The sequence below is a fragment of the Zootermopsis nevadensis genome, unplaced genomic scaffold (genome assembly GCF_977971745.1).
Source record: "Zootermopsis nevadensis isolate Lab colony 2312 unplaced genomic scaffold, Znev_1.0 Znev_ptg000004l, whole genome shotgun sequence".
Taxonomy (NCBI): domain Eukaryota; kingdom Metazoa; phylum Arthropoda; class Insecta; order Blattodea; family Termopsidae; genus Zootermopsis; species Zootermopsis nevadensis.
In genome coordinates, this window is record NW_028259136.1 from 8435854 (window position 1) to 8452271 (window position 16418).

General features: G+C 42.0%; 1 protein-coding gene across 4 annotated transcripts in view; it reads right to left on the reverse strand.

Moving 5' to 3' along the window:
- The window catches only part of mim (missing-in-metastasis), a 57400-nt gene that overhangs the window by 40268 nt on the left and 714 nt on the right, over positions 1–16418 (reverse strand). For all 4 annotated transcript variants that reach the window (XM_087343092.1, XM_087343093.1, XM_087343091.1 and 1 more), the window contains exons 2-3: positions 3945–4006; positions 602–675 (exon numbers count right to left, since the gene is read on the reverse strand). In XM_087343092.1, coding sequence (XP_087199218.1) covers positions 602–675; positions 3945–4006 — 136 coding nt within the window. The remainder of the gene's footprint in view (positions 1–601; positions 676–3944; positions 4007–16418) is intronic.

The following is a 16418-nucleotide window of genomic DNA, read 5'->3' on the forward strand; positions in this document are numbered from 1 at the left end:
AAGCTGGCAACAACGCAGACATCCAATGATTAGAAGCCGAACGTGTTGAACACTTCCTATTAATCTGACTCATCTTCCATGAAAGAGACCGTGACCTTCTGCCATTATGACCACGAATCCAGATCGGGTCCTACAAGCTGCACACAAAACCCAGTTACAACACGCGAGAAAGACTTCAAATTCTCTACCTACATAATAATTTATCACAGATCCATTTTAATATTATCCTATCGACGACGTCTCCCGAGTGGTCGCTCCCCTTCAGGTTTCTCGACCAAAATTATGTAAATATTATTATTATTTCCTCTCGTTTAAAAGGTAAAAGCGTACAGATTACGACCCAGTTTCCTAAAAACCCCAAAAACCTGGGGACTGTCGGAAAAATCTGTCCTGGGTTCGAGTCTGGGTGAAGGTGTGTTGAGTTTAGGGATGGTATAATCTTTCTTACCTATGATACTGAATGTTACATATCGAAAGACCAGGCCTGAGATGATCTTTCGAAAAAGAAAGGCTTATAAGTAACGAAGTATTTGTCTGACTTCCCGCTAGTTGAACTTCTAAAGGATTACGTAAGACAACGACCGGTCTGTTCTGTACTCACCACGAGTGTTGGTCGCGGAGTCCGCTATCTTCTGGAAAACGTCCAAGTACGCGGCGATGGCTTGGATCGTCGCCCTGAAACACGGACAGCCAGATGAAACTCGATCACAAGAACACACACACACACAAAACAGCTACAAAGATATTCATTTGTTTACTTCTTACAGGACGCAGTTAGGTCAGGATACGGGCTGTGGCGGGCTCTGATTCTCCCGAGGTGAGCGACTATCAGTTTCTCACGCCAGCTTCGTACTCAATGGGCTCTTCCCCCGAGAGTAATGCGAGATGCTGTACCATGAATCACACCATCAACCCAGATTTTTATGTAGACACCAACGTTTCGGAGGAACATACTGTCTCCATCTTCAGCCATGACGATGAAGACAGCGCATTCCTCCGAAACGTTGGTATCTTCTTACAAGTCGACACGGGCGTCTCAACCCAGACGCCCAAAACTGATATCATTTGCTTTCCATGGTTTCACATCCCCATGAAAGAGATTAGTTTCGCCGTTGCATGTATATTAATTACCCCTTTGAAACTGGCGTTCGTCTAAATAATATATAAGAATTCAGTCCGTACCGCGAAGAAAACACCACACTCCACCATTACAGAAATCATCTGGTTAACGCTGTTTAAGGAAATAATAATCGCTGTTTACAGTGAGAATCATACGAAACACGATAAATACAAAATGAAGAGTTGCTGATTTTTGAACGAGGTGGCCGGATTTTAAATGATTAAAAAGTAAAACTTAAAATTATAATCCACTACCAACAAACTCTTACGCAAACACGAGTAGCTGAATTTGGCTAACGTGCCAGCCGTGTGGAAAGATAAGAGCCTTCATTGAACTTATCTTTTTTATGTTTACAGACGTGGAACCTGTAACATTAAGGCATTGCGTCCATTATTCAGTCACACAAATGCCTTTCTGTCATGCCTCCGGCATTCCACACTCCAGCACATACGAAAACAGAAGACAAACATCACGCAAGCAGAGTACGATGTACATTCCGTGCCATCAGAGTCCAAAGGACTGGGCGAATAGTCGATCCATTTTCAAAGATTTTAACCACACGGAATCCGGAAGGTCCTTGCTGAGTTCGTCCGAAACTGGACCCTATCCCGGGCTAAACATCAACGTAAGCCCTGAAGATGGAGGCAGTATATTCCTCCGAAACACTAGTATCTACTTACCCCGAAGACCAACATGTGCATCTACCACACCGTGGTTAATTTCAGTAAACGCCTTGTCAGTCCCTGAATCTTTTCGTTCAATTTTAATATTATCACGAGTTCCACGCCTTTCGTCAACCACTACGCCGACATGCTTGGTGAGAAGGCAGTGCAATGTGCATGCCCAGACAAAGCAATGATAGTCTACAAGAAACTACTATCCAAGCATTCGACTGGATAGACTAAGTAAAACCACGTGCATCTGTCAGAAAAGACCGGAGTTCGATTCCAGACACACAGTTGTTTCTCTTACCCCAGAACTCTGTCCGGACGAGTCCTGGGGCCCGTCCAACCCCCAATCCAATCCGCCCCGAGGGAGTAAATCGGCCGGGGTGAAATTTCCCACTCATGTCCATCTGCAGCCGAGGTTAAGAATGTGTGGAGCTTTTCCTTAACGCCACCATACATTTTCATAGAAAGGTGCTTGGGCAAAGGGGTGTCCGGTTGCATTACCCCCCCCCCCCCCGACCAGAAGTCTGGAGCGTTACCAGTCGAGCTAAAACTGCAATTTCAAAAGACAAACAGGGCGTGCGCCTGATCTGTGGATGTTGCCACCAGCAACTCCTACCAGAAAGGTTACTTACGTACTCTGTGGCTCTAACGTCACGATTTTCAACACATCCAACTCAAGGCATGCCTAACCCTCGGCGCAAAAGTTCGCGTGCCATTACTTTCATAAAAACAGTCCACTATGAACTGACCTTTAACCTAGGCAAATGTAATATCATCCAACATCTGCACCCGCAAAATGAAAGAGAAACGCCCTCAAAGGACAGTCCACGCTAATTCGGCACCGGCGTATAAAGCCACCCCATCGGAGGAACCGAACGAAATGTCAGCCAGCAGCGGGGGTGGGGGGGGTGGGGTTACGCAAGGTACAGAAATTTAACAAAAGAAGTCTGTAAAGGCGCGTCGAATCACGATTTTCTTCAGCGCCTCCTCCTGAAGGTTGCAAGGAACACGAAGCGCTCTCAACGGCCTCGCCTTCTCGTGGTGTCACACGCTTTAACTAACGAGGCTCGGAGGACCGAGTCGGTCCATCAGAGTTGGATAAAACACCGCATCAGAGTCTGTACTAAGAAGCGCTGGTTGAAGATTCTTTTTTTAAAAGTCACTACCTGCATCGTGTACTGTCTTAACCGTTGCCATGGTAATGTTAAGGAATTCTGGGCGATACAGAGTAACACTTATGACCGTGCGTTTACTAAACTTGATTTTCCCGTCATTATTGACGGGTATACTAGAAATACCAAGACGTGTCCTGCAGAAAGACGATATAAGGATGTAAAATGGATTCATCTGGCTTAAAACAGCGACCAGTACCGAACCTTCGGGGTTTGGTAACAGGTGGGGGATTTCTTGACCAGCTAGGAGACTATCAGCTTCTTAAGAATGACTCTGCTTCTAACAATTCGCAGTAGTTGGTTTCGGGACAAGCAGACGGGCTCCAGGGAACGTTTTGATATAATATATAATTCGAGAATTTAGTCAGGCTTTAAGAAAAAGATACATCGAAGATGGCCACATATTTCTTCAGCGAAACAGAACTGCAAATATGGCGACGAAGCAAAAATCTCCTAGTATACAAAGGACGAATTCTGAGTCGTCTAAATTTGTGCGGAGTACTAACTAGTCTAGGTCTAGTGGTCAGAACACTAGCCTTGTAATCCTGGGGACCAGGTTCAATTCCCGGTGGTGCTCAGATTTATAACTTGTGTTGGGCAAGGCCGTGGTCTAGGCAACACGGAGTTTTCCTTCGTGGCATCCCAACAATTACTCCATTCACACACAGAAGAAGGCAATGGCAAACCACTTCTGGATCATCTGCCAAGAACGTATATGAACAGGTCCCAGTCCGAGAAAAGGATGGAAGGATCCTGTTCATATGGACCTGTCGTCAGACAGAACACTAAATAATAATAATAACTAACTAGTGTCATTAATTTAAAGATCTCATTTGCCCCGACATCTGAGCCAAAGCATCTGAAGGAAAGCACTTCCCTCAATCATGGCCGACTGATTGAGGCGAAAAAAAAATATTGCTCGCGAGACACAATTTCGGAACTAGTGTCACACTTCCCCTGCAAGTGAACCACGAGACTTACCTTAGGCACGCGTGGAGTTTCGTCGCCTTGGCAACCAGGTCTTCCCATAGAGGCGTTCCATTCTGAAACAAGAATAACAATCAGTGTTTCAACCCCTCAGTGACGACACAACGGAAGCTAAACACTAATAAACACAGTGTTCAAACACGAGGCAGGCAGTCTCTCTCTCTCTCTCTCTCTGCTACAAGAATAGTTCAGTCCCGTTTACCATCTAAGGAACAAAGACAATCAAAAAACAAAAACAGTAGCACAATTTTCAGATCCTAATATGTACACTAATAGATGCTTCAGCGAGGAAAATTTGGGGATAAAGGTGGTCGAAGCGTGAAACTAGCAGACACGTGGAACGCGTCCAGGTTAACTCCCACGCCAAATAGTGTTTCATTAAGGGGTCCAGACTCGGTAACATTCTGGTACATGCTCAAAAGCACAGGTGATAAAAAGCATCATTAGGGAAGGGAATTAAAAATTCAAGGAGAAAAGACGGAAAATTGAAAGCGCTTACACGTGACATCGCATGAAAAATCTGTAATGAACTCAGACATTTAAACCCAAATACTCCAAGAAAGTCGCTGGAAGAACGTGACGTCACGCAGGCGACAGATTCTTGTATTAACATCCTTGAAGCCCCAAGAAGAGATGACAGGAGATGATAAGAAAAGGTAAGAGAGAATACGTAAGAAAGAATAGAAGATAGGACAAAACAGGAGATGAGATTACAAGAGAGAAGAGAAAAGAGAGGATCGCCCTGAAGTTACCAACCTAACCCAACCCAACCTAACCTAAATTAACCTATCCTAACCTAACCTAACCCAACCTAAATTAACCTATCCTAACCTAACCCAACCTAACCTAACCCAACCTAACCTATCCTAACCTATCCTAACCTAACCCAACCTAACCTATCCTAACCTAACCCAACCTAACCTATCCTAACCTCACTCAATCCGACCTATCCCAACGTAATCCACAAACGGGTGGATGCGTCCCATAAGACGCATGCGCCTCTGATGTAGCATCACAACACAAAGGTTACGACGTCCGTGTTAGGTCCTTCGCCCCTGCCGTATGAAGCTGTTTCGCCGCACACGGGTGCTTCCTCCCAGCGGTTTATCTGCGAAATCTTGTCACCGAGACCGAGGTAGTTCTACCCCACATCGGCGTTCGTACCCGGCTTACGCCACGTCGCACCCCATCACCGTCAAATGGGCGAGTACCATTTTAGGATTCACTTGAACGCGGACAGACAGAAAAATCAGCCCATACCGTGTTCTTCGCCAACGCCAGGGCGCGAGGAACAGCCCATAACCACGAATTATCCTTATCGAATTCAAAAGACTACATGAAAGGGTGAGTGGGGGAATTACAGCGATATTTGCAAGCAGAAAACAAGAGAACAGTTCTTAGAAACTGCGAACGTGTTGCTGACATCAGCAGCAGTCAGCAGGCCCCTAGACACGAATCAGATACCTTCAGGTCATAACGCAGAACGTCCGTCCATCGAGACGGTAGTAATTAGTGTGACAACCTGCAATGTTGCAGGTGGACATAACTTTCCGAGGATCAGCCGCCAGTGCACAAGAAAGGCAATAAATCCTAACGGTACACCACGGACGAAATTACGAGCAATTTCAGAGAACGGGGCTACAGCGAGGCCATGCGATCTATAACAGTCAGCACCGCGAATTAAGGCTTTGACCGGGATGTTCTTTTGTTAAATCTTATGTGGTACCGCCTGATTCGACTTCTAATGGTTAAGTGAAGTGTTTTCTTCGCGGTACGGTCTGGATTCGTAAATAATATTCAGACGAGCTTCGGCTTCAAAGGGTTAACCAGCTGATTTTCGTAATGGTGAGGTGTAGTGTTTTCTTCGCGGTACGGACTGAATTCATAAATAATATTCAGACGATCTTCGGCTTCAAAGGGTTAAGTAACTTTAAATATCTACATCTTGAATACTTAAAGAGCGGAGAGCTTGTTTAAATGCCAGTAGTCGCTCAGGAAGCCATGAAACGCAAGGCCTTTCACGGACCCCGAAGGTCATACAAGATCATAGACCGAGTTCATACACTCCCACCACATTTACACAAGATCCATTACAATATTATCCTCCCATCTATGACTAGGTCTTCCAAGATGTCTCTACACGTCAGGATTTCGCATTTCTGAAAAGAGGTTCACGAGGGTCAGGACATCGACGGGTGTCAGGCTTTTGTGAGCAGGGTAAAGAACCTTCCGGTTCCATATGATGATGCGAGGAACGTCTTGGCTGGTTGAGCGACTATCAGCTCTTCAAGAAAGACTCTGCTACTGGAAGTTAGATAGGATGAAATGGGAGAGACAGGATAAAACGAAGGCGAAGTGTAAGGTCATTGGGGCATTCAATGTAATTTCTGTAAACTTTGTACGATCCAAGTGATATTACATCTGATCCACGTCTAGACACAAGCTGTCTCACGCTTCAAAACGGTGAACGTGCTTGACTATGACCGATTTTATCCGTCGAATACCGAGAGGAAGATGTCAGAAAGATGTTTTTGAGGCCAATACATACAAAAAATTATAATTTCTGTTTCACCCTTTGAAGCCCGAAGCTCGCCTTAATAATATAATCCAGTCCGTACCTCAAAGAAAACCCAACACGTCTCCATAACAAAATGATAAGTCGATTAATGCTGTTTTAATAATCGCTGTTTACACCGAGAATCATGTTTGGCACAAATTCACTGTCTGGACGAAAGTAACTGTTAATGGTGTTAAAACAATGGTATATATAGTTACCACTACGCTTTAAAGCGTTAAAGAAATCTTCAAATCGACGTTTTGGGATTTAGGGCGCATTAGTAGTTACAAGCTAAGGGTTATTAAGTTGGGAATAAATGGTGATAAGGGAAGTGAAGTGTCTTAGTCTCCAAGTGATGAAGGGCTGTAGTTCTTTGGGATAAAATTTTCATGTACTGAGAGCGGGCTTTATATTCTACTCTAAGTATTGTGATTAATTAGTGGATGTGTTTTTTTTTATTGTGTGTCAGATGTTTTATTTTGAGTGTGGTATGTTGTATTGTTGTGTCTCATTGTATTGTTGTGTGAGTGCATCAGTTCATGACGTTTGTAATACATTACAGTTGTTGTCTTATGTCTAGGTGGTATTAAGTTCTTTTTTTTAAGTTAAGTACTTGAGGTTGGATGGTTTTGTAATTTATGAGTTGGTTGATTTTGAGTGGGATGTGTTGTTTTTGTTGTGTCCTTTTTTTATTGTTTTGTTCTGTCTTATTGTGTTGATGTATCTCATTGTTGTGTCATATTGTTTTTGTTGTGTCCTTTTTTTATTGTTTTGTTCTGTCTTATTGTGTTGATGTATCTCATTGTTGTGTCATATTGTTTTTGTTGTGTCCTTTTTTTATTGTTTTGTTCTGTCTTATTGTGTTGATGTATCTCATTGTTGTGTCATATTGTTTTTGTTGTGTCCTTTTTTTATTGTTTTGTTCTGTCTTATTGTGTTGATGTATCTCATTGTTGTGTCATATTGTTTTTGTTGTGTCCTTTTTTTATTGTTTTGTTCTGTCTTATTGTGTTGATGTATCTCATTGTTGTGTCATATTGTTTTTGTTGTGTCCTTTTTTTATTGTTTTGTTCTGTCTTATTGTGTTGATGTATCTCATTGTTGTGTCATATTGTTTTGTTGTGTCCTTTTTTATTGTTTTGTTCTGTCTTATTGTGTTGATGTATCTCATTGTTGTGTCATATTGTTTTTGTTGTGTCCTTTTGTTTATTGTTTTGTTCTGTCTCATTGTGTTGATGTATCTCATTGTTTATTGTGTCATATTGTTTTTGTTGTGTCCTTTTTTTTATTGTTTTGTTCTGTCTCATTGTGTTGATGTACCTCATTGTTCTGTTCTGTCTCATTGTTTTGTATGTTATTGTAGGACACTGCCACCGGGTATAAACCCATTTGCAGTCAATAATAAATAATAATAATAAAAAATTATATTCGCGACGATAGTATATTTTAATTTTGAGCGCAGTGAAGTGGACCCTCACACAGTTATGGACGCTCGGTATTCGGGACGCCGCGGTGCATTGACCCAAGCATGTACACCTGATTACGTCACAGTTCTTTTTCTTCTTCTTCTCCTGTCAGTCACACGCGGATTACAGAAGCCACACAAAACAACGATTATTATTCCAGCATTCAAGAAACACCCTTCTCGCCTGTGTCAGCAAATATGACGCTAAGACTGGAGTCTGAGGCTATAAATAATCCAAAGCAGCGATACATCGATGTCTGTTGCTGATATGCGAGGGTTCTGCGACCCGAGCGGTAATAAACAAACACGGAACATAAACACGAGGAGAAAATTCAAAATTTAGGGATCCAGGCAATTTCAAGTAAAAAAGAAACTATAATTAGGCCTCATCTACAGGCCTATATAAATTATACACCACCTACCCTAAATCTATAGCCACGGTGGTCTAGCGGTTAGAACGCTGGCCTTGTAATCCTGGGGTCTCGGGTTCCATTCCCGGCGGTGCCCGAATTTATAACTTGTGTTGGGCAAGGCCGTGGTCTAGGCAACACGGAGTTTTCCTCCGTGGCATCCCAACAATTACTCCATTCACACACAGAAGAAGGCAATGGCAAACCACTTCTGGATCATCTGCCAAGAACGTATATGAACAGGTCCCAGTCCGAGAAGAGAAAAAAATGGAAGGATCCTGTTCATATGGACCTGTCGTCAGACAGAACACTAAATAAAAATAAAAGCTTCAGGGGGGGACAAATAGAGATTGGGGAGGAATGGCCAGACATTCCGGGTAACTTTTATAAGCAATTCGGGAAAATTAAAAATACAAAGAAATGTCGACTCTGCGCTGGAAGGTATGGGGGATGAATCTGGTTGCCACTGAGCCACGGCTTCTTGGCTTCATGCGATGGATTACGTCACGATCCTTGGCTTCTCGACAGTAAAAAAACTTCCCGCCTCAAGACTTTCTTGTAATGGTGACAGAACTTTCAACCTTTCGGCTTCTTGTCATCGACGATTTCTAATGGCCCTGAGGTTAAAACCTGCAATCGACGTTTTAGACGCCAGAAGCGGTAATTAGTGGAAACGATGTTTAACAGACCGTGTTCAGAACTACGAAAAGTCGACTGTTTACTCTTTACTCGCTCAGTTCAATTGCTAACTGCCACGCACGACGACAATGAAGCTGTAAACAATAAAAACGTCGGGAAAGGATTCACGTGAACAAAGAAGATAAAATCTTTCAACCAACAGTCACCACAATAACGAAAATTACAGCACAGTGAGGAGCTTTAGAACGGGGAAAGATTTCGCTTTGGACGAAATAAAATCAAAGAGAGGAAAAGCAGGACACCGATTTGAAACGCAAACAAAATTTTGGTTACAAAATCTGAAGGAAACAACCACTAGGTAGACCAAAAATAAATGACACGGAAAAAGATCTAGGCATTCAGTCACATTAACTTTCATCAAGTTTCAAAAGATCTTATAAACTCTCCTACGGTACGACAAATTGCCGCAGGGCGAGGCAGCAAGCGCCTCTGAAACGTCGGTAAGCATCTACCAGACGACAGCCATCTTCGGACTCACCGCCGTGAGAAACCTCAAATGCTACTTAAATTTTAATAACTTCCTCATGTCCGAAATGAAGACTCGATCAAAGTGAAGTCTTTGAGGTCTAAACTGCAAAGGTTTGAGCATCGCCCAGGGGGCAGATCTCACTACGACCTTTGAACAGGTGCTGGTAGGTCTTCAGCTACGTACGCCTCACGGCAACAAAGGGTTAGCTCAGCGATAGAGAGAGAGGGAGAGCGAGACAGCAAAACTGGTTTGTAACGGAATCCCAGTTTAGATGCATCTTTCCGTTTCAGGCGGGATTCCGTCTTACACAAGTACTTCCGGGCAAAAATACCGCACGGCGAACAAACCCCATCTATTTATTATCCGAATTACAAGTCACACAAACCCAAGAACATTCTTTAAGATTCCCTTTCTTTCTCTCTCTCTCTCTCTCTCTCTCACCCCCTACCCTTAATATTTAAATCCTGATTTCTTTTTCATCCTTTCCATTCCGTTAAAATATTCTATCAACTTCCTGATAAGTTCTCGCAGACTTTTCCCGCCCTTTATGGGACGTAAAGGTTCATTACCGCGTTCACAAGAGCCCGCCACCAGTCCCCAGATAAATTCAACCCACATCTTCCGTCCACGGTCAAGTTTAATTATTTCTTTCCCATCCGTTGAGCAATAAATTTCAGATCAAAAGTGTTCCCAGGACAACCGAAGTTACAAGAGCATTACTGTACAATTAAGATTTGTTTCCATGAAGGTTCACGTTTGATCCATAGAACACAAATCATCAAGAGTGAAGATCATCGTTCAAGTATTAATTATTAATACGTCATTTCTGTGTCATCTGTTCGATCAGCACAAATAACGCAAATCTTTCGGAGTTTCAGGAGTACGAAAGTTTTCTAGTGATTTTCATCTGGCCCGCGGTCACTTAAAAATAAAGCCCCGTACGTATTCGGCCCCCCGAGTGAACAGAGGGTGATTCTTAACTGCATAAAGAAATATAAGAGTCGTGTTCTGCTCCCAAAATCCAGTAAAAAAGTTCCTATAAACATGTGCTTTTTCAGTAAGAACAGGAAGCCTAAGGTCATTAAATCAACCAAGTAACGTTCTAATTTAGGAGACTTCGCCATAAAACCACCAAAGTGTTTACAAAAGGTAATATAAATGTTCCCCGTTGCTTTGAATGCATGACCGAGTCCTGCCACGCGATGCTGCCGTTAATGTATGTAATTAAGGATCACCCTGTATAATTGCCCGCCCTCCTTCGACGCACACACAAGATAAAATTCCAGGGACATGATGACAACTCGATATTGCAAACACTCAGCAGCGCACGGACGAATCCACTCTCATGGACGAGAAAGTAACACCCTAGAGTAAGGTCCGGAGTTCGAGTCTCTCGCGGGTCAGCCATAAAAAGTCCTACCATCAGGCGCATATCACATCCTTGGGGCCTCTGCCCCGTAACGTGCCCGGCCCTGGCACATACTGCGCCAGAGTCTTCCTTAGTCAGTCAACAAAGTCTCCAACTTGCATTAAACTGAAGGAACAACACCGTGTTCTAAGGAACCCGACACAAGATCCTATCCTCAGCCAGTTAAATCCAGTGCAAAACAAAAAGATCCTTTTTAATATTAACTAACTAACTAACTAGATGGCTTACCGAACCCGAAGGTTCATCACCGAATTAACCAAAGCCCTCCACCGGACCCTGTCCTGGGCCAACAAAATCCAGTTTCCTTCAACTCCTATCTCCCATAGATCCCGCCTGAGATTATCCTCCCATCTACGTCTAGGTCTCCCCAGCGGTCTCTTCCCTTCAGGTTTCCCAACCAGTACCCGGTGCACACCTCTTGTCCCATCCATGCGCGCTACATGTCCCGCCCATCTCACTCTTCTCGACTTAATCACCCTCACAATACTGGGGGAGCAGTACAGATTTTTAAGCTCGTCATTGTGCAGTTTTCTCCACGCCCCATCGTCTTCCCTCTTAGGCCCAAATATCCTCCTCAACACCCGATTCTCAAACACCTGCAATCTGTGTTCCTCCCTCTGAGTGAGAGACCATGTTTCGCACCCATACAAAACAACAGGCAAGATTATTGTTTTGTATACTTTAATTTTCAGGTTCTTAGAAATCAGACGGGAAGACAAAATATTTTGGACTGAGAAGTAGCAAGCATTTCCGGAATTTAGTCTCCTCCTAACTTCCTCACAAGTATCATTTTGATTTGTTATTGTTGTTCCCAAATATTTGAACTTTGTAACCCTTTCAAAGGATTTATTAGCTACCCTAAGATAATTTTGCCCGCCTGTCTTCTGATGACGAGATACTAACATGTACTTAGTTTTTTCTGAATTTACTTCCAGCCCCACTTGTCTACCAGCCTCTAGTAAAACTTCTGCGTTCCTCTTTATTGTATTTATATCGTCCCCCAATAAATTAACATCATCAGCATATGTCAATAGCTGATGTGTCCCGTTCAATTGCAAACCCTCCTGCCTACCTTGGACCTTCCTGATGGCGTATTCTAGCGCAAAGTTAAAGAGCAAGGGAGACAAAGCATCTCCTTGTTTTAGACCGTTCTTGATGAGGAATGTCTCAGATACATATTTACCTACTCGAATTTTGCTACAGGTTTCATTTAAGCACATTTTTATTAGACCCACTAGCTTCTTTGGTATACCAAATTCAATAAGAATATTATATAGCACTTCTCTCTTCACAGAGTCATAGGCTTTTTTGAAATCTATAAATAACTGATGTACAGTCCCACCGAACTCCCATTTTTTCTCTAGTATCTGACGAATGCAAAAGATCTGATCAATCGTTGATCTGTTTCGTCTGAACCCACACTGATGATCCCCAATAGTTTCATTCGCATATGGGGTTAATCTTGCCAAAAGAATGTTGGATAGAATTTTGTATGAGGTTGATAGCAGCGATATTCCTCGGTAATTACCACACTCAGTCTTGTCCCCCTTCTTATAAATAGGAATAATTATGGATTCCTTCCATTGATGTGGCATCTCTTCCTTATCCCAAATTAACTGAATAAGCTTATGGATCCTCATATGCAACCCTTTGCCACCTGCTTTAATTAATTCGGCCGGAATCTGATCAATTCCTGGAGATTTATAACTTTTCAACTTCCCAATGGCTAGTTCCACTTCATCTAAGCTAGGTTCTGGCACCAACAGTTCAGCTGTATGCATTTTAATCTGTCTAATATCACCAGTATTATGAACATTTAAGAGCTCGCTAAAGAAATTTTTCCACCTATTCACAATTTTTATTGGATCTGCAAGCAAATTGCCACTATCATCCTTTACCAAATTAGTCTGGGGTTGATATCCTTTCTTAAAGTTATTAATGCCTCTGTACAGGTCTCTGATGTTTTTTTCCTTATTATTTGTCTCAAGTTCAGCAATTTTGCCCTTCAGGTATTCCCTTTTCTTAGTCCTAAAGGTTCTACTAGCCTCACGTCTCACGTTACATAGATTATCCGCATTTGTTTTGTTTGGGTTCTGCAACCATTGAAATTTTGTTCGCTTCCTTCGATCTATTAATTTTGAACTTTCTTCATCAAACCACGGTTTATTTTGCTTTCTCCTGTAGTATCCTAGTTTCTCTTTTGCTGAAATTTTGATGCAGTTTCTGACATTTTCCCACTCCCTGTTGATGTCCACACTTTCATTATCCTCATTTGTCTCTAAAATTTGAAACCTATTCGAAATTTCAACTTGATATTGTTCCTTTGCCTCTCCCTCACTTAATTTTTTCAAATCAAATCTTTCTGTGTCAAAATTTTGTTTAGTTCGTCTACTTACTGAAAGCCGCTCCCTCACTTTTGCTACCACCAGATAATGATCAGTGTCGCAATCTGCTCCTCTGAATGATCTCACATCAATTACATTTGTCTGCCTTCTCTTATCTACTAAAACATGATCTATTTGATTGTGTGTTCTGCCATCTGGGGAAGTCCAAGTGTATTTATGAACATCACGGTGTGGAAATTTTGTACTTTTTACAATTAAATCTTTTGACGTAGCGAAGGTCACTGCTCTGACGCCATTATCATTACTAAGTGCATGGAGACTCTCGCTGCCTATTGTGGGTTTGAAGACATCCTCCCTCCCAATTTTTGCATTGAAATCTCCTAGCAGAATTTTCATGTGATACTTGCCAAATGTATCAAATACTGATTCCAATTCTTCATAAAAGCTATCCTTGATATCATCGCTTTTGTCTTCAGTTGGGGCATGAACATTAAGGACAATGATGTCGCACCAACGTCCTTCCAAAATTACGTAAGACAACCTGTCACTAACAAATTCTACTCTCTTAACTGCTGCCCTAATTCTGCTATGAACAAAAAAACCCGTCCCTAGCTGATGATTGTCATTCCCCTTTCCATAGAAAAATGTAAAATTGTCCACTGGGATCAAGCCCTCCCCCTCCCATCGCACTTCCTGCACTGCCACTAAGTCTAACTTATAATTCCCTAATTCCCTACACACTGATTTCAGTGCCCCAGCCCTATAGAGGCTCCTAATGTTCCAGGTACCAAATCTCATGTCCTTTTTCAATTGCCGTGGTCGTGCCAAAGAGTCCGTCCTGATCCGAGGCTTGGTTGATTTTTTCGTAACACATATTTTTTTTAAAGGTGAAAGGTTGTTAGCCCTACACCCAACCCCCAACCTGGAGGACCAGGGTATCACTCTTAGTCTAGCGCATCTCCTTAGACCTGTCCGGCTTGGGTGACCCTACCATGAGCCGAAGCTCAGGCCGGCATAGCCCTAAGGGTCATTTGAGCACGCAAGCCTCCTCACCCGGCAGATTGCCTTCGACAAGGTGGTGATACCTTCGAGAAGGTCCTTTTAATATTATCCTCCAAAAAATTGCTAAGTCTCCCAAACGTCAAGGATGAAAATGATCTTAGAAACTGAAATAAAACTGCACGAACAAGAAACTGAATAAAAATATCTTCCAGCCCTGGGACTCTTTCACCAATCTAATAAATATCATCAGTTACCAGAAATTCTGCCCTGTACTGATTTTGAAGGCCAGAGTTTCAGAATTGTGCGCTGTAACCTTGTCAGTAACAAAACAAGTTGAACGTGCATTTAAGGTCTGTCATGATGCAAACTGTTTACGTCCTCAAGCACACAGCATCAGCAATGGAGCTGAGACACAGAAATGCAGAGAAAAAGACGGAAATCTCTGATTCCATTTGTCTTAAAAAAGGACACGATTCTGCACCTTTTTGCAGCTTTTGTAATTAGATTATAAAATGGACATCAAATGACTCAGACTTAAATCTTACTAAGATCTATTAATGTTTTAAAGCCCACCTATTCCGACGTACAGTAAATTCACATTTCGCCCACAGAGTGTTTCCTATGATTTTCAGAATAAACAGCGATCACTTCCTTAAACAGCGCTGACCATCTGATCGTTGTCATGGAGACAGGCTGTGTTTTCTTTGAGGTAAGAAATGAAAGTTTCAATATCACTTACATGACATTTGTGCCTTGAAGGGTCAACCTATGTTTTAAATATTTCCTCCTCCGACGTATATTTAATGAAGGCATGAGAGTATCTGACAATGGAACTATCGAGGACACATCACTGCTTCGTCTGGACTGTCTATGGTACGTGAGTCTGTCCCACATGCAGCCAATGGACACACAGCTCACTAGCGTGAAGGAGCTGCCTTCAATAGCAGCTTTAATGGGGCTCTTAAGCAAACTGGCCGTGACAAGTAATATGGTTCTTATGCAAATGTGCTTATGAATGGATACAAGCAAGCCACCTCATGATCGAATGCTGCAAAGGGCTCTGCGATCTGGTGAACAGGACAGAGCATGAAACACTGAGTTGTGAAGACATCTTCAGACTTCGTCGTGCTTAAAGGATGTCCATTAAAGCATATAAGGATATAAGAGGCCTCTGGCAGGTTGGAATACCTGATAATGGCATTAATAAATGTAATTACAGCCATATTTTAAAATTCTTTCAAAATCGACCACATAGATTGAAAAATCAATGATAAATAACACAAATTCTGATGAAAGCAAGGCTTTTTTGAGGTCAGGGGAATCCACAGTGATTACTGATAAACTTATTACAATGCCGAGAGTCATAGCATGTCAATACATGAAATTATTATAGCTCTTTGTGAATTTTTGTTAAACTAAAGTGTTAGGAGAATTATGATGATAATTATTTCTACACTGATACACAAATTAAATGCATATAAAAACATGGTGTTAAGAAAACTGAAGAATACAAATTAAAAGGATCAGTGTCCAGAAAATATGAGTTTATCCTCCTACTGGTCAGTTGTAAATGATAAAGAGTACATAAAATATATCTATAAACATCACACTATAAAAAGCCTTCCTGTCATGGATAAAATTATTTCCATGTGACCATCATTACTTCTCTGCAGTGCTCTTCAATTATTACTGCTTAAGGTGTGAAGAATTGAAGAAATTATGTAAAAACGGTGGTTTATTTTTTTTCCACAGTTGGTCCTGGGAGCAGACTTTCGTTTCAGTAGACATGAATCTGGGTTTCAATACCAAGCAATCGTTACAAATATGCTGAATTTAATGTTTGTCCTGTCTCGGATTAAAACTGGAAATGAGTAGTCTTTGTTTACATTCTTCCAACAAAGCGAACACACGAGAGTCAAAACTAAAGCCATTAAACATGATTAAACGGATATTACTTCATTCGAACACATTAATCGATAACATTGTGACTTTCATTCAATAAAGTACCGGTAAAATGCATTATCTATGCAAGTCATATTCTTACGCACACGAACAACAACGGACATTCACTCAGGAGTACACATGGCATGAA